Source organism: Phyllobates terribilis, unplaced genomic scaffold, assembly GCF_046119375.1.
Source record: "Phyllobates terribilis strain yellow unplaced genomic scaffold, ASM4611937v1 Scaffold_5__5_contigs__length_657084704, whole genome shotgun sequence".
Classification (NCBI taxonomy): domain Eukaryota; kingdom Metazoa; phylum Chordata; class Amphibia; order Anura; family Dendrobatidae; genus Phyllobates; species Phyllobates terribilis.
Genome location: NW_027362765.1, coordinates 576,874,800 through 576,893,050, shown reverse-complemented (window position 1 = coordinate 576,893,050; position 18,251 = coordinate 576,874,800). Strand labels below are relative to the sequence as shown.

At 46.0% G+C, this 18,251-nt stretch overlaps 1 protein-coding gene across 1 annotated transcript; it reads right to left on the bottom strand.

Annotated features, from left to right (window-relative positions):
* Window positions 1–615: 615 nt before the first annotated feature.
* LRIT2 (leucine rich repeat, Ig-like and transmembrane domains 2) lies at window positions 616–6,095 on the bottom strand. The gene is made up of 3 exons (XM_073681460.1): window positions 5,986–6,095; window positions 4,651–5,435; window positions 616–1,442 (listed from the first exon to the last, which is right to left on the bottom strand). The coding sequence occupies exons 1-3, from the start codon at window positions 6,093–6,095 to the stop codon at window positions 616–618; spliced, it is 1,722 nt and encodes a 573-aa protein (XP_073537561.1).
* Window positions 6,096–18,251: the final 12,156 nt, after the last annotated feature.

Below are 18,251 nucleotides of genomic sequence, written 5' to 3'. Positions count from 1 at the left end.
GACATCACTGGAATCAGGGTCTCTGCCTCTACATCATGTTGCTCTCAGATACGGTGGCAAAAACTTGGTGTCTTTCAATCATTATCAGCAGATTCCTTCAAACTCTGTAAGATTTCTTGAAAATACTAAAATCTCCGGACTACCTAATGATCCATAGATGCCAGATCTCATTGGAAGTAACCATTTGACAAGTTTGTTTTCTTATCCCTTCTTACATTTCATCTCACGTCTGCGGCCATTTTTACATCTGTAACACACTGTAACTCTATGATGTAGTTGATTTTATATTTTTATTTGACTCGTTGGATTGAAACACACAACCACTGCTTTACTGTAGCGCGCATTTTGTAAAACAAAAATGTTGTGATCCAGTGAGTAAATGTAGTTTCAGTATGTGGATATGCTACAAATGGAAGATGGGAAATACTGAGAATTTGGAAGTCAGCTGTAGTGTGCAAATGGGATGCAAAGTTTTCCTTCATTATAATTGATCTACAAATATCAGCAGTTCAATAGAGCACCTCTACCTCCAATGTCCAGGTATTTGCTCAATTAAAATGTTTATTTGCGCTTCCTTCACAAAGCCTATTAATCAGGCAAGAAGAAGCCATTGTTTTAGTACAGTTCTGCTGGGTTTTTGTTCTCTGTTTTAGGTTTATTAAGCTTGTCCTCTGAACATCTTCGCCGTCGGTTTTCTTCAGTGCCTTCTCTCTGGCACAGCCCTTCTTCACTGCTGGCCTGCAAGCTGTCAAAAGTGCTCTCTTTGGTGTTATTCTTCTTTAAATTTTTTTGGACTTTATGCCTTTTCCGGCAAATACCTAAGCATTTTTCTATACAATTAAGTCTGGTCTCTGTGGTGCATGCATACATACCAGCAGGAACTGCTAATACCATGGCACATACAATAACAATTATATGGATAAGTTTTTCCCTCTGTTCTAGTTCACTGATGTCACTGCCAGTCATGAACACAATGCATTGTCCTTTCCGAGGTCTTTGACTTTTTAATGTAATACAAACTTCATATTTAGTTGTTGGAAGCAAATCATTTACAGAATATGTATAAATTCCTGGACCAATATTTATGACCTCTTTTTCCTTGTTATCATATTTGCCAAAATAAATAGTATACCATGTTTCACTGGGATTCTCTGTCACGGCAAACCATTCTAAAGATATTCCGTAAACTGTCTGTTTGGCGATTCTTACATCAATGTACACATTCTCATTCTCATTGGAAGACAACGACGGACTAAAAGAGTATGATGGAAACATTGAGGGATCTCCTGCCCTTGGAGACTGGACATGTACAATAACTGAAGAAGTAGAGTTGCCCAGAAAATTTTTGGCTACACAGTTGTAGACTCCAGCATCTGCAAGGTGCACTACTGGGATCACCAACTCAGATTTTATAGTCTCTTCATCTATTGCTGTGGTGGACACTGTGGAAATAACAAAAAGAATTAACTATACCAGTAAATGTTAAAAATATCTATTTTGAAAAGACTGCATTACATAAAACACTTCACATTCTATTAAAGGAAACAACCAAGCTGCAATAAAATATGCAAAATATATTACTTGAAGGCGCTGTTCACTACTCAGACAACCCCATTTTCAATCACTATGTTCCACTGTTATAAAATAATAATAGCTATACTCACCTCCAATGCCAATGGCATTCCAGCGATGTCAGCGCCTGGTCTCCCAGGGCTCGTGTGAAATTTTTGATTATAGCTGTTATCGTTTTATATGAGAGGAACATAGTGATTAAGAAGTGATTGTCCGAGAACTGCAAACCCCTTTAAAGAAAACCTGTTAGCGGCATTTAGCTGTATAAAGTAAAGGCATGGCCACAATGGCGATGTTATATTGACTAAATTGACGCCTTTGGTGAATCAATCTGATTTGTGGTTCTTGTGTAATCAGCATTTAAAGTTTTTGTCTAATGATATTTCAGTGCACAGAGTGGGACAGGGGGTCTTCTCCAGCCCCTCCACCTGCCTCGTGTGTTTTTATGACTATTCACTAATTCTTCAGTGACCTGCCACCTTTACCTACCATTATGGCCATGCCTTTACTTTTCATTGCTAAATCCTGCTGACAATTTCTCTTTATAGGGAAGTTGTCAGCAGGATTTCACCCCCCAAACTTTGTATATTTGCTTGTATATTGCTTTTTCAAAAACAATTCTAGTAATACCTTTATAAGACCAGTCCATTCCCCTGTTATTGAGAAATCAGCATTTGAATTCACAAGTAAATGAGGCTGAAGATCTATTTGTACATCTGAGGCCTTTGTCACTCCAGCTCTATTCACCGCCTAGCGCTGCCTCCTCCTGCTTGACTGACAGATCCTGTGCCTAAAGTCACACAGTATAGAGCCTGACAGACAAGCAGTAGGAGGCAGCACTGGGTGGGGATAGAGCTGGTGACACAGGCTTCAGATCCACTATAGCCATTTGTAAATCAATTCAAATGCTGATTTCTCAGTAATGGAGGAATTGACCGGCTATGTAAAAAAATTGCTTGGCTTGTCATTGAAAGAGATATTGGTACATATAAATAGTTTGGAGGTTGGAATTCTGCTGACAGATTCTCTTTAACAAAAATTGAGCAAACAGTTTCCATAAAGAATATTTTTAGAATAGCTGTGCAAGTCATGGTAGGTTGAGAACCCCTATTAAAAAGATCACTGGAAATTTTAAATGGTGTTCATGGTCCCATGTATACTTGGTTTCCAGCATTTAAACACTTCTTTATTCCAAGTAATGCTCCATTTATAGTAACATATTGAATTAATTTACATCCAAACTTGATGGGCTTGATGATAACCTAAAATCATTTTTTTTCAATGTGGAAGTACTACCTGTTCTTTCAGTACAACCATCAGCTTATTTGAAAAATGATTATAAATAGTGGACTACCTCTTTAAGCAACTTTACATTGCAGATAAAATGCTGAACCTGAGTTTGGGGATCATAGAATCATAGAATGGTAGAGTTGGAAGGGACCTCTTGGGTCACCTGGTCCAACCCCCTGCTCAATGCAGGATTCATTAAATCATCCCAGAAGAATGAATTAGCAAAATGTTGCATGGATGAATTAGCAAAATGTTGCATTCACACATTCGACATGTTGACTCCTTAAATCAGCAATTTTTGTTGGCTTATTATCTACGCACAGCTTGCACTAGCGATTTGCAGTCTGGGAAATGTAGTGAAATCCTTTACAGAATGTACTGTACAGTAACCTTATATAGGAAAAACAACAGTTCCACTCCATTAGTCCAGCTTAGTTAAAATGATATTCTTATTTCAGGTACTTATGGCATTTTCATAGGATATGCTATAAATGTGTGATGCATTTGAGTTTCAGCTCTTGGACTCCATCTTTTCTAAGATCAGGGTTCCATTTCACATTGTTCGTGGTCAGTTCTCTTTATTCACTTTGAGGATAGTTATAAAAAAATCCACGCTTGCTTATGTCAAAGCCCGCAGTTATAGACATTCATGGCCTATGCTTCAAATACACCATGTATGTCTGAGATGAGAATAAACTTTTAACTAAGGGAGCCCATGCACATTAGATAAAAGTCAAATGAAATGATCAATTTGAACCTTAACAAATTACTATCAGCTGCTTTAGTAAAAATGAATCATCATTCGTTTCAAGAAACAAGTCTGCTGTATTGTATAAAAGTCTCCTGTATTGCATTCTTTCATCTGTTTATGGGTGCCTTAAAGGGAATCTGTCACCAGGATTTTACCCCTCACCCCCAAAACTATTTATATCCACATATAGCTCTTTCCAAAACAAATCCCGCAATACTTTTACATGGCCAGCCCAATCCTCAATTGCTGAGAAATTAGAGTTTAAATGGATATGCAAATTAGGCTGAAGTGCTTTCCCAAGGAAGCTTTTCCCAAGTCTCTGTCACTCCAGCTCTGTTCCCAGACCAGCGCTGCCTCCTCCTGGTTGACTGACAGCCTCTACTCTGTGTGACTTCAAGCAAAGAAGCTTTCAGTCAAGCAGGTGGAGGTGATGTTGGGTTGGGAATAGAACCACAGTGACAGAGACTTATGAAGAGCTTCCAGGTGTTCACTTCAGCATCATCAGCATATCCATGAAAACACTGATTTCTCAGTAATGGAGGAACGGACAGGTCATGGAAAGGTATTGCAGGATTTGTGTTTGAAGGAGGTACATGAATATATAAATAGTTTTGGGGGTAAAAACCTGCTGACAGATTAAGGTTGTCTTCACTCTACCATTGTGGTATTGGACATAATAGAAGCCACAATCAATTATGTAATTGCCCACTGTCTCCATCCTTCTCCTTTAACTCCACCAATCCATTCTTACTGATAATAAATACTCCTAATTTGCCATCAATATTCACTCCACACATGTGCACTTCTCTATTTAGGGCTAAATGGTCACCCTTTCACCTATCTGTTGTAAGGTCCTCCAGCTACTGCAGTTCCTCTCTCAGCTCCTTTCCTCACCCTTCCTATATATTACATACATATGCTTTCTTCAATCGTCGTTTTATTTTAAGGGAAGCATTGATAGATTACAATGAGCACTTGACCAACAGTAACCTCAAATGGTACAGACTATGTACAGGTATGTATTTATTTGAACTTACCATTATGTGCTTTGATGTTAGATGTTTTTAATCCATAGGTCCATAATATTAATGGTGTTGGACTTGCTGTAATGAAACACACCAATGTAACATTCAACCCGACCTGTACAGTGACGTTGGACATTAATGAGTTGGTGGTTGGCTTTACGCAGCTTTTTAACTCCAGCTCATGAAAGAACTTGCCAGTTTTAGAATCTGGGCTTGCACATATCAAGTATGAATTCATCAGTATAAAGGGTGGGCTGACTGTTTTCACGAAATTGACAAAGCCTTTAAGACGACAATCACACATCCAAGGGTTGTCATGTAAGGCCAAAACTACATTGGTAGTTATTTCAGTTCTCTCTATTGCATGTGCTTTTTGATACAAGGGCCAGTTTGAAAAAACATCTTTAGAGATAATTGTAAGCTGATTGAAGGATAAGTCTAAGTAGGTCAGATGGGACAGAAACTTCATTGCATGTTCTGGGAGAACATCTAATCTGTTGTGCTTGAGGTCTAGTATCTTCAAAGCAGGGGTGTCTTGAAATGCAGTCCATGGTACTGATCGTAATTTATTTCCTTGTAGTCTCAGTTCCTTTAGATTTTTAAGGTCTTCCAAGCTTTTCATATGCATTAAAGTAATGTTATTAAAATTAAGCCAGAGGTATTCTAATGAGCTAACCCCACCAAACAATCCCCGAGAAAGTTCAGTGAGGTGACATTTTTCTATTCTTACTTTTCGAATATCTGGAGGAATGTCATCTGGTATTTTGTGTAGAGATGAAGACATGCAAAGTAGACTCCTATAAAACCAACAACAGAATAAAAGATAACATGTAAGAGAAGATTTTGTAGCTAGTTTACATGTGCCTGAATATACCTAGATTCCTCATTAATCACAATTATATATGTTATATTGTTACAACAATAACCCAATTTGTTTTGCTACAGCTTTCTTCAATGAGTCCTGAGTGCCTCCCCAATCCCCCCCATTAGGCCACGGCACCACTATCAGTATTTGGTCACTATTTTTTCTCAGGAGTGGGAGCCAAAACCAGGAGTGGGTGATAAATGCAGAATTGGTGACTTGTTTCTATTATACATTTTCTCTGATTGTTCCTCACCTGGTTTTTGCTCCCACTACTGAGAACAAATACTGACCGAATACTGACCAAATACTGATAGTGGGGTCGTGGCCTTAATGTAAGACTAGCAGACATACAATAGATGTCGATTAACAGTATTGTATATCACTGCATTTCAGGTCTAATCTTCTTTTAGTCCAGTTAAATAATGGAAACCGCTTCCAAAAACCCTAATGTTATTACTTTATCAAAATTATCTATTACTTACCGCCCAAAAGTGTCATTCGAACAAGAGCATCCGGTCACACAAGACAGAGACACCAAACCAAATTCAGAGAAGAAAAGTAGCAAAACAATGAGGTGCCAAGCTGCATCCATATTCTTTCTTGGGTAAATACTCTATTCTTATTCTGGGAGGCAAGCAGACAGGCTCCAAGTAGTAAATCCGATTAACATTAATCTTCCTTCAATTAGAGCAAGTGGCTGTTGAAGTCATTAACTCAAATTTAAAGTGAAGTTTCAGTTTTACACTTAGCCATGATATTTTTGATTATGTAATGGAGTATTGTGATCTTTAAAACTCCTTAATTTTGCAAGATGGCTCATCATGAATATCCAAAATTATAACTCAATCGGTGTTTTTTTTCAGTTATACAAGCTACAGATCACCCTCTAGGCATTTCCCCTTTAATTGTCATTCCCATCTTTAGAAGTTATTACCTATTTAAGAGTGAAAATTGCTGACTGGTGAGAGTGCCATTGCTGGGAATCCTGACAATCCAGAGAATGGATCTCTAAAATGCCCCTCTGAACGGAGCGGTGGCCGAACATGAGCACCACTACTACATTCATTCTCTATGGGACTACCAGGATAAGTGGTGTACCCTGCTACCCCCAGCAGTCCCATAGAGAATGAATGTAAAGGTGGTTTGATCACATGATTAAATAGTGTTTTACCATTATTGAGATTGGTGAGGATCCCTGCAGTCAGTCCCCCACTGATCAATAAGTAATCCCCTATCCCCTTCTTAATATGGTAATAATCATTTAAAGGGAATCTGTGAACAGGTTTTTGATAGGTAATCTGCATAATGTAGCAGCTCAGACACAGATTTCAGAGATGTGTCACTTATTAGGCTGTGAGCTGTTGTTTTCATACAATGAATGTTTATCACCAGGAGATTATCACTGTCTCGACCACAATGCACTTGAGCCCTGGTCCAACCATGCCCCCTAGTCTGATAAGCAGCTCACTTTCAATAGACAGTGTAGACAGAAAGCTGTGGTGTGGGCAGGGTTAGCTTTCTGAGCTCTGCTACATGCTGCATCTAAAAACTCTGATTGTGTCACAACTGCAGCACCCAGTAAACTAAGTGATTCATCATTGGAATCAGGGTCTCTGCCCCTATATTATGCTGCTCTCAGATGAGGTAGCAAAAACCTGGTGACTGATTCTCTTTAAGGCTAAAAATCTTGGTGTTGCGTCACTGAGAATGTAAATTTAAAACATAAATTCTGTTAAAAATATCACTCGAGTAACACAATTTTGTAACACAAATTTCATTCTGAAAATGACCATGATGTTCACTTTTTATGTTCCTCTGGAAAATATTAACTTTTTATCTTAATTCGACAAGTCTGTTTAACAGCTTCCCCCAGGATAGCCACCTTATTCCAATGTGAAGAAGAAATACAATATTTTCAGATTTCATACATAATGGTAAAGAAATCCTGAAGAGATGTATATTTAAAAGGAACTTGTAATGTACCTCGTGCCCCCAAAACCACCAGCAGATGGGTCTGCAGAAATAAATACCCCGCCTAACAGTCTCTGTATTACATTACACACATAAACAGATCTTTAGAAAAAGTATTTCTAAAGTCCATTTACAATATCTAAATGAGGCCTTTGACTAGTCGAAGGGGCGTTAATGTCCCCAAACTAGTTGGCCCACTTAGCATGTTGTCATGTCCCTGTGGGCATGATAACATGACTTACAAGTGCCGGCGCCATTGCCAGCGCTATACATACCTTGCCCATGCGTGCAGTTTCTTTCCCTCACTGCACTGATCCCCAGAAGTCGGGTGTACGTGTGCCAGATTCAGATGGGAAATCTTCTGTCTAGTGTTGAGCGAGCATGCTCGACCCTGCTCGGTACTCGCCCGAGCATCTCACTACTCAGGATGTTTGGCGAGCACCAAGCATTTTTGGGTTACTTGGGTGGGAGCTTGGGTCTCCGCCCTGCATGTTTGGTGCTCTTTACAGAGCCAATGAACATGCAGGGATTGCCAGCCAGTCACTGTAATGCCGCAGCCATATTGGTTGTGGGCATTACATTGATTGGCTTGGCGCACAGCGTCACCTCGAGTATTTAAAACAGGGCGCCGCCATCTTGGACACAGTCGCTCCGGATCAGACAGTGTAGGGAGAGTCCTGCTGAGCTAGGGAGAGATTTATACTGCGAAATAGGTAGTGTAGGGTCTCTAAAGCCTGCAAAATCAAACAAACAGTCCTTCTGAGGACTAATATCCATCCCAGATATCAGGCAGGCAGGCAGGCTGTATAGGAGACGCAGTGGTTATACCAACAAACACTGCATTACAGTCCTGTGTGCTTCTGCTGCTCAAATTGCTAGACTTAGCCCCAGGTCTCAGGGGCCAGGATCCCATGTAGCGATGGCAAAATATTTGAATAGCCACGGCCACAGGAAGGCGACGCTGGCAATTTGTCACAAGAGGTGGACGATGACGAGACACAATTGCCACAAAGTGAGGAGGAGGACCGTGGTGCGGAAGTGGAAGAGGAGGAGGTGGTGGATGATCTAGTAACTGACCCAACGTGGCAAGAGAACACGCAGAGCGAGGCCAGCAGCACACTGGGGGAGGGAGGCAGAGTACCCCAACAGGCAGGAAGAAGCAGTGTGGGGGCCGCAGACAGAAGGTGGGCAACCGATCCTCGTAACACCAACACGAGGGACATTGCCAGTACAACCGGTAGGTCTTCCAGAGTCTGGAATTTTTTTAAAGACTCTGCTGATAACCCCAAAAAGGCCATTTCTACCACGTGCCAGGCCAGCATCAGCAGGAGTGACAAAACTACCAGCCTGACCACCACCAGCATGATCAGGCACATGTCAGCAAAGCACTCGACTTTGTGGGGCGAACCCCAGGGTCCACGACCAGTGTCAGCGGGTGTCACCACTGCTTCTTCCACTGTTGTGCATGTAAGAGAACCCCCTGTTGTGTGTGCAAGGCAATCCACTGTCCATACTGCATGCGAAGATGCCCCCTCCTCTCAGTCTTCATTTGTTGTGACAGTTTCTCAAGAAACAGCATCCACGTCAACGTCCCACCGCAGCGTTCAATTGTCCATATCCCAGACGTTTGAACGAAAGCGCAAATTCGCAACTAACGCCCCACAGGCCACAGTCCTAAATTCGCACATTTCACGACTGTTTGCGTTGGAAATGCTGCCTTTTAGGCTGATGGAGACGGAATCCTTCCGCAACCTTATGGCGGTGGCCGTCCCTCGGTACTCGGTCCCCAGCCGACACTATTTTGCCCTGTGTGCCATCCCCGCACTACACAAGCACGTGTCCCAAAACATCTACTGTGCCCTCATCAACGCAGTTACTGGGAGAGTCCACCTGACAATGGACACGTGGTCAGGTGCTTGTTGCCAGGGAAGGTACATCTCCCTGACGGCACACTGGGTAAACATAGTGAAAGCCGGGACCCAGTCGGACCTTGGGACGGAACACATCCTCGCCACACCGAAGATTACGGGCCCTATGTCAGTCAGAGTTGCCCCCACAGTGTACAGCTCCTGCGCATCATCCTCCTCCTCCTCCTCATGTTCAGCCTCCATCTCAGATATCACCACATCAGTTACAAACTGGAAGCACTGCAGTACTGCCGCAGCCAAGCTGCAACAGACTATGCTGAATCTCATAAGCTTAGGTGATAAACCTCACACTGCTTATGAGTTGTGGACAGCTGTGAAAGAGCAGGCAGATCTGTGGCTGAGACCGCTGAACCTACATTCTGGCATGGTCGTGTGTGACAATGGCCGTAACGTGGTGGAGGCTCTGAGGCGAGGCGAGAACACACACCTACCATGCCTGGCTCATGTGCTTAACCTCGTGGTTCAGTGGTTTCTAAAATCGTACCCCGAGTTGCCAGATCTGCTCGTCAAAGTAAGCCGCCTGTCAGCTCATTTTCGGAAGTCAGCTACAGCTTCCGCCGCCCTTGCTGTGTTGCAGCTTCCGACACACCGACTGGTGTGTGATGTCCCCACACGTTGGAACTCTACCCTCCACATGTTGCAAAGGATTTGTGAGCAGAAGAGAGCAGTTGTGGAGTACCAGCATCAACAAGGCCATCGGTATTCAGTTCAGACGCCACACATAAGACCTCAGGAGTGGACCTGGATGTCTGACATATGTACCATCCTGACAAACTTTGAGGAGTTCACCAAGATGGTGAGTGGCGATGACGCCATCATTAGCATCAGCATCCCACTTGTCTGTCTTTTGCAACGCTCTCTGCAGAGAATTAAAGAGGAGGCATTGCAGCCAGAGTATGATGAGATGGATTAAGAAGCCATAGAGGGCGATTACACACAGCCCAGCATCATCTCATCTCAACGTGCATTGGGGGACAATGAGGGAGAGGAGGAGGAGGAAGAACAGGAGCTGGTATCATGCGCTGTAGACGGTAGTACCTGTACAACTGTCATACCATCGGTTCAGCGTGGGTGGCCTGAGGACAGGGGGGAGGAGGAGGAGGAGGAGAGCATGGTCAGTCGTCATCTTGGTGAGGACACGGCAGTCTTACCCATTACAAGTCTGGCACGCATGATGGCTGACTTTATGTTACTCTGCCTTAACCATGACCCTCGCGTTGTCAAAATGTTGGGTGACAGTCATTACTGGTTGGTGACACTTTTAGACCCCCGCTACAAGGAGAACTTTCACTCTCTTATTCCTGAGGTGGAGAGGTCTACAAAAATGAGGCAGTATCAGAAGGCCCTTGCTGCAGAACTGTTAAAAAAATTCCCATCTGAACACGCTAGCGGCAGAGGTCACAGTTCGTTGCCCAACCAAGGCATACAAGCGAGAGAGACGCAACTCCAATCCAGCAGAGGCAGGGGAACACTGTCAACGTTCTGGGACAGTTTTCTGAGATCTGCCCAGCTTACAGGCCCTGAGGCGCGGGGTACTCTCACAAGGAGTGGAAAGTTTCAAAAGATGGTGAGGGAGTACCTTGCCGACTGTACCAGCGTCCTCCGTGATTCCTCTGTGCCTTTTAATTATTGGGTATCCAAGCTGGACACTTGGAATGAAATCGCTCTGTACGCCTTGGAGGTCCTGGCCTGCCCTGCCGCTAGCGTGTTTTCGGAGCGTGTTTTTAGTGCCGCTGGGGGAAATATAACTGATAAGCGCACTCGCCTGTCAACTGACAATGCTGACACCTGACCCTTATCAAAATGAACAAGGGCTGGATTGGGCCAGACTTCTCATCACTACTAAATGACAGCAGAGTAACATAAAGTCAAATCCACTGTGTTATTTTGGGAGGTGTATTCCCATGCACCGCTTCACACCCACACATGGGTATACGCTTCCTCATTTCGGCTGTCTTTTGCTCTTCTCCTTATCCTCAGCCTCCACCACCAGTATACCACCAGGGTGACCATGGTCCGTGTTGCCAGCATTGCAAGTTCCTCCGTCCTAATTTTTGGCAGATTTTGCTTGGAAGGCACAGGCAAAGACTATGGGAGACCCACTCCCCAATAATGGGAATAATGTTTTTAATATTCTGTACTGCATGGCTCTTGTAAGGGGCATTGCAAGTTCCCCCGTCCTAATTTTTGGCAGCTTTTGCTTGGAAGACATAGGCAAAGTCTATGGGAGACCCACTCCCCAATAATGGGAATAATGTTTTTAATATTCTGTACTGCATGGCTCTTGTAAGGGGCATTGCAAGTTCCTCCGTCCAAATTTTTGGCAGCTTTTGCTTCGAAGGTATAGGCAAAGACTATGGGAGACCCACTCCCCAATAATAGGAATAAAGTTTGTAATATGCTGTACAGCATGGCTCTTGTAAGGGGCATTGCAAGTTCCCCCATCCTAAATTTTGGCAGCTTTTGCTTGGAAGGCATAGGCAAAGATTATGGGAGACCCACTCCCCAATAATGGGAATAATGTTTTTAATATGCTGTACTGCATGGTTCTTATAAGGGGCATTAAAATCATCCTGTTAAGCTACTGTGACCTCCACATCTCTTCTAAGGGTTATTGATATTGTCTTTTTATTCCACTGGGACCTCCATGTCTCTTCCAAGGGGCATTGATATTGTCTTTTTATTCCACTGTGACCTCCACGTCTCTTCCAAGGGGCATTAAAACCGTCTTGTTAAGCTACTGTGACCTCCATGTCTCTTCCAAGGGGCATTAAAACCGTCTTTATAAACCACTCTGAACTCCACATCTCTTCCAAGGGGCATTAAAATCGTCTTGTAAAGCTACTGTGACCACCACGTCTCTTCCAAGGGTCATTGATATTGTATTTTTATTCCACTGGGACCTTCACGTCTCTTCCAAGGGGCATTGAAATTTTCTTTTTATTCCACTGCGACCTCCACCACTCTTCCAAGGGGCATTGATATTGTCTTTTTATTCCACTGTAACCTCCACCACTCTTCCAAGGGGCATTGATATTGTCTTTTTATTCCACTGGGACCTCCACCACTCTTCCGAGGGGCATTGATATTGTCTTTTTATTCCACTGGGACCTCCACGTCTCTTCCAAGGGGCATTAAAACCATCTTGATAAACCACTCTGAACTCCACGTCTCTTCCAACTCGCATTAAAACCGTCTTGTTAAACCACTCTGAACTCCACGTCTCTTCCAAGGGGCATTAAAATCATCTTGTTAAGCTACTGTGCCTCCACGTTTCTTCCAAGGGTCATTGATATTGTCTTTTTATTCCACTGGAACCTCCACCACTCTTCCAAGGGGCATTGATATTGTCTTTTTATTCCACTGCAACCTCCACCACTCCTCCAAGGGGCATTGATATTGTCTTTTTATTCCACTGTAACCTCCACCACTGTTCCAAGGAGCATTGATATTGTCTTTTTATTCCACTGGGACCTCCACCACTCTTCCAAGGGGCATTGATATTGTCTTTTTATTCCACTGGGACCTCCATGTCTCTTCCAAGGGGCATTAAAACTGTCTTGTTAAACCACTCTGAACTCCATGTCTCTTCCAAGGGGCATTAAAACCATCTTGTTAAGCTACTGTGACCTCCACGTCTCTTCCAAGGGGCATTAAAACCGTCTTGTTAAATGACTCTGAACTCCAGAGCTCTTCCAAGGGGCATTGAAATGTTGTTTTTAATTACCTCTAACCTCCACGACTCTTCCAACGGGCATTGCATTTCCTCCTAACTTTAGTCAGCTTTTGCTTTTCAGGTGAACACTAAGGGAGACCCACTCCCCAATAATGGGTAGAAGGTTTTTAGTACGCTGTAATCCACGTCTGTTTCAAGGGGCATTGCTGTTCCTCATAATTTTTTGAAAGCCTTCCATTCACTGCTTAGGCCAACAGTGTACAGGAGACCCAGTTGCTATAAATTGAAAAAACAGTTTAGTTAAGGCCCTCTGACCTTCATGTCACTTCTAAGGGGCATTGGAGTGCCTCAAAATATTTGGTAGGCATTGCACTCACTGTATGCCCTATAACTGTGTAGCCGAATCGCTCCTTTTGGTACAGAAACATATCCTACAAGACATGTGTGGTTGACTGGCCTGATATTGATGTGAATGGTCCCTGTTCCTCCTGCTCTTTCTCCTTTGCCACCACCTCATCCATCATTCATCACCTGGAGCTTTGTTTTAACGGGAGTCATAGAACTGGGATAGTAGCAGGAAAAACATCCAGCAATCCTCGGAGGAGGTAGGATATGCGCCAAAACACTGACCACCTCAGGCCTAGCCACTACTACATACATGTGCTTGCATTCCAAGGAACAGAAAGCTAAGGAGATGGATGGCCTCATGATCATGAATAATTTACTCGTTGTGTAGGAGGCCGACCACTGCTGCTGTCTACCTTGTGAACTTTGTGGTGAAGCCTGATTGACCCAGGACCCGCAACCCTCTATGTCTGGAGGACGTGTTGCATCCCAGTGTCCAACTGTTTCCCTGTATCCACAATATTAACCCAGTGTGAAGGCGTCAGTGAGATGGACCATCCCTGGCCACATTCACTTGTCCACGTATTTGTGGTTAGGCTGTCCTTCCCACTAAATGCACTGGGGAGGGCACAGGTAATGTTTTGGTATGCGCTCTTGTGTATAAGGCGCAACGGGACAAATAGGGGCGGCTGGGGACCGTTTATGAACACCCGGCCGCCCCCAGGCTGCTGGGGACTGTGTGTGGGCACCCGGCCGCGGGGCGGCTGGGGACCATGTATGGACACCCTGCCGCCCCCTGGCGGCTGGGGACCAAGCGTGGACACCCGGCCGCCGGGCGGCTGGGGACTGAGTATGAATACCAGGCTACTGACGCAGCCATGACGTGGTGGCCAGATTCCACCTCCACATGCCTAAAAGGCCCAATTTCAAGTGCAAGCAAGCTAGCAGTATGGTATTGCAGCCTGGGGGTGGGTGGGTGGCAGGCTGCATACTTGCGCTTGTATTGCAAGTTATGGGGGAGGTACAATTGAACACTGCCCTGGGACAAGGACTTGAACGGGGATAGTTGCAAGTCTGAAATGACAGGCGCAGGGCGGGAGGCATCTTCGCATGTGCCATGAACAGGGGGTTGGCGTGCACACACTACAGCGGGATAGGCTGTCCTTCCCACTAAATGCACTGGGGAGAGCACAGATAATGTTTTGGTATGCGCGCTTGTGAATAAGGCGCACCGGGACAAATAGGAGCTGGGGATTGTGTATGGATACCAGGTCGCGGACACAGCCATGACAAGGTGGCCGGCGTCAGCCTCCACAAGCCTAAAAGGCCTCATTTCAAGTGTAAGCAAGCTAGCAGTATGGTATTGCCGCCTGGGGGTGGGTGGGTGGCAGGCTGCACACTTATGCTTGCATTCCAAGAAAACAAAGCAGATGTTAACTTCTATCATCATCATCATGCTCCTCACCTTGGCACTCTCAACTCCCCTGATGGAGAAGCCAGGGCCCACCGGAGGAGTCTGGTTGTCTGGTAGGCTCGTCCAATGCTGCCCTAAAGCAGGCCAGGCTAAGAAAAGTGTGGGTAAGGTTACCGGGACAAATAGTGGCGGCTGGGGACTGAGTATGGAGACCTCGCTGCCGAAGCAGCCATGAGGTAGTGGCCAGCTTCGGCCTCCTCCAATAGTATTGCAGCCTGCGGGTGGGTGGGTGGTTGGCTGCATATTTGTGCTTGCATTGCAAGGAATGAGGGAGGTGCAATTGAACACTTCCCTGGGACAAGGACTTGCACGGGGATAGTTGCAAGTCTGCATCTTCTGATGAGGCAAGGATCATTTCTGATGGGCACACTTTTAGGCAGTGACCTGGGTTTCAGAGATGCTTCCATGGGTCTTCCCCATGCTGTTCCCATGTCTTTTCAGCACTGTATGCATGTGTCACACAGCACATAGCCAGATAAGGTTGTAAAATATTAAAATGACATTTCCCGGTGAATGCATTTGTCACTGTTGAAAGCAATACAAAAGTGCAAAAACGCATAAAAAATGCTACTTGTGAAAATAGCCCAAGGTGTGGAGGAGTATTTTTGTTTTTGGTTATTTATTTTACCTTATACACAAGTCTTTACCCTGGAAAGGATGTTCCTTAACATATTTCATAGGAAAGCAGTTGCAGTTTAGTTTTTGAACATTTTATTTTGAGCCCGTAAAAGTAGCTTAATACCTCTGACCATGTTGTTGACAGCAGTAACCTGGGGGTCAGAAATGCTTCCTGGGGCGATCCCCATGCTGTCCCCATGTCATTTGAGCACTGTCACTATCGTTTTGGGCACTTTTTAGGCTTTTTAAAGAGTGCCGGGGGTGCCACCGCAAAAATGCTCGGGTCTCCCATAGACTAACATTGGGCTCGTTGCTCGGGTCGAGCACCTGAGTATCACAGTGAGCTCGGCCCGAGCTTCGAGCACCTGAGTATTTTAGTGCTCGCTCAACGCTACTTCTGTCCAATGATGTCTTACTATAACCCTTGATCCTTGTCCTAATCAAGATAGCGGACAAATAACACTAAGGTTGTGTGCACATGCTGCACTTTTTCCGTGTTTTCGATGCATTTTTTCTGTATGAACTTGTCACAAAGCCTGAAGGGTTTCCTGATGGCAGCAAAGTGAATGAGGATTCTGAAGTCTCATGCACACGTTGCTTATTTGTGACTTGAAGATTTGGTGCAGATTCAGATCTGCAGCATGTCAATTCTTTTAGGGTTTTTGCAGCATTATTTTACTCCTTGACTTCAATGAAGTCAATAAAAAACCCTATATAAATGATTGCAGATTTGCTATGTATTTGTGTAAGAAGACAAGACACTGTGGAACCTGAACAGTATGGACGCATGTCATATGGGAAGAGTTTGATCAGGCCTCTGGGTACAGCATTGTCAGGGAAACAAGCTGAGGAGAAAAACAGCACATGTGCAAGTTCTGTGGTGATTCTGATGCCAAAGAGAGAGATGGGAGGAGCAAAAGCAGCATCCGGAGCTCCCGTCAGGAAGAGAGGTACCACGTATCCACCCAGCCCAGACGTCCACGGTCTAGCCCCGAAGACCCGAGTGACGCCAGTCAAGGTTCCTCACTTGGGTGATGGTGGTCAACAGGACAGGAGCATGCTGCGGCGGCACGGTTCTCAGATATGTGCGACAGTGACAGGACGTCGCAGAAACTCTGAAGGTGTCAGATTGGAGATTAACGGTCAGGTCGGTGGCCAGGAAGGACGCGCAAGACGGTCCGTTATCTCTGTTAGAGACATATGGTATCGGCAGGGTCGGACTGGGCTGGCGGGATACCGGGAATTTTCCCGGTAGGCCCCGGCCCCTGCTGCAGAGGAGAGGGGGAGAAGAGAACAAAAAAAAAATCCTGCGGTTTTAAGGGGCACGGGCCCTTTTAAAGCGCAGGCACAGTGTATGCAGGGACGCGCGCACGCAGCGTTCATTACCTGAACCACCGCGGCGCACATCCCAGTGAAGCAGCTGAAGCTGCGCATCTCCCTTCGCCGGCCGGCGTATGACGTCATCGTCATGTGCCTGCTGTGAAGGAGGTGCACAACTCAGCCGCCGGAGAAGGAGGACACCGCACGGGAGCGCAGAAAGGTAAGAGTTGTGTGTGTGTGTATATAATGGTCTGGGCCCTTGGCTGGACACAAAAGGGGTGGCTCAGCTGGACACAGAAGGGGGGGCCCAGCTGGACACACAAGTGGGGGCCCAGCTGGACACACAAGGGGGGGCCCAGCTGGTCAGACACAAAAGGGGGTAGCCTGGCTGGACACACAAGGGGTGAGCCGACTGGACACACAAGTGGGGAATCCTGGCTGGACACACAAGGAGGGCCCAGCTGGACACACAAGGAGGTAGCCTGGCTGGACACACAAGGGGGAGCCGACTGGACACAAAAGGGGGGGTCCTGGCTGGACACACAAGGGGGAAACCCTGGCTGGACACACAAGGGGGAACCCTGGCTGGACACACAAGGAGGGCCCAGCTGGACACACAATGGGGGAGTCGACTGTACACACAAGGGGGGGCCCTGGCTGCACACACAAGGGGGAACCCTGGATGGACACACAAGGGGGAACCCTGGCTGGACACACAAGGGGGGCCCAGCTGGACACACAAGGGGCGGACCTGGCTGAACATGAGGGGGAACCCTGGCTGGGCACACGAGGGGGATCCCTGGCTGGACACACGAGGGGGACCCTGGCTGGACACACGAGGGGGGCCAAGCTGGAAAAATGAGGGGGGAGCCCTGGCTGGATACACGAGGCGGGAGCCCTGGCTGGATACACAAGGGGGGCCCTGGATGGACACACAAGGGGGAACCCTGGCTGGACACACAAGGGGGGGCTTGGCTGCACACACAAGGGGGGGCCCTGGCTGGACACACAAGGTGGGGGCCCTGGATGGACACTCAAGGGGGGGGCCCTGGATGGACACACAAGGGGGAACCCTGGCTGGACACACATGAGGGGTCCAAGCTGGACAAATGAGGGGGGAGCCCTGGCTGGATACACGAGGTGGGAGCCCTGGCTGGATACACAAGGGGGGCCCTGGATGGACACACAAGGGGGAACCCTGGCTGGACACACAAGGGGGGGCCTGGCTGCACACACAAGGGGGGGCCCTGGCTGGACACACAAGGGGGGAGCCCTGGATGGACACACAAGGGGGGGCCCTGGCTGGACACACAAGGGGGAACCCTGGCTGGACACACAAGGGGGAACCCTGGCTGGACCCAGGAAAAGGGGGGGCAGGATGGGTATATGGGGGGCAGGCTGGATACATGGAGGCCA

Bases quoted from the DNA above. Each gene is read 5' to 3' on its own strand.
- LRIT2 (XM_073681460.1), bottom strand. From the start codon at position 6,095: ATGGATGCAGCTTGGCACCTCATTGTTTTGCTACTTTTCTTCTCTGAA. The intron at 5,436-5,985 runs GTAAGTAATAGA...TTGGTTTTATAG, and splicing joins TCGAATGACACTTTTGGGCG to GAGTCTACTTTGCATGTCTT. The intron at 1,443-4,650 runs GTAAGTTCAAAT...TTATTTCCACAG, and splicing joins TAACATCAAAGCACATAATG to TGTCCACCACAGCAATAGAT.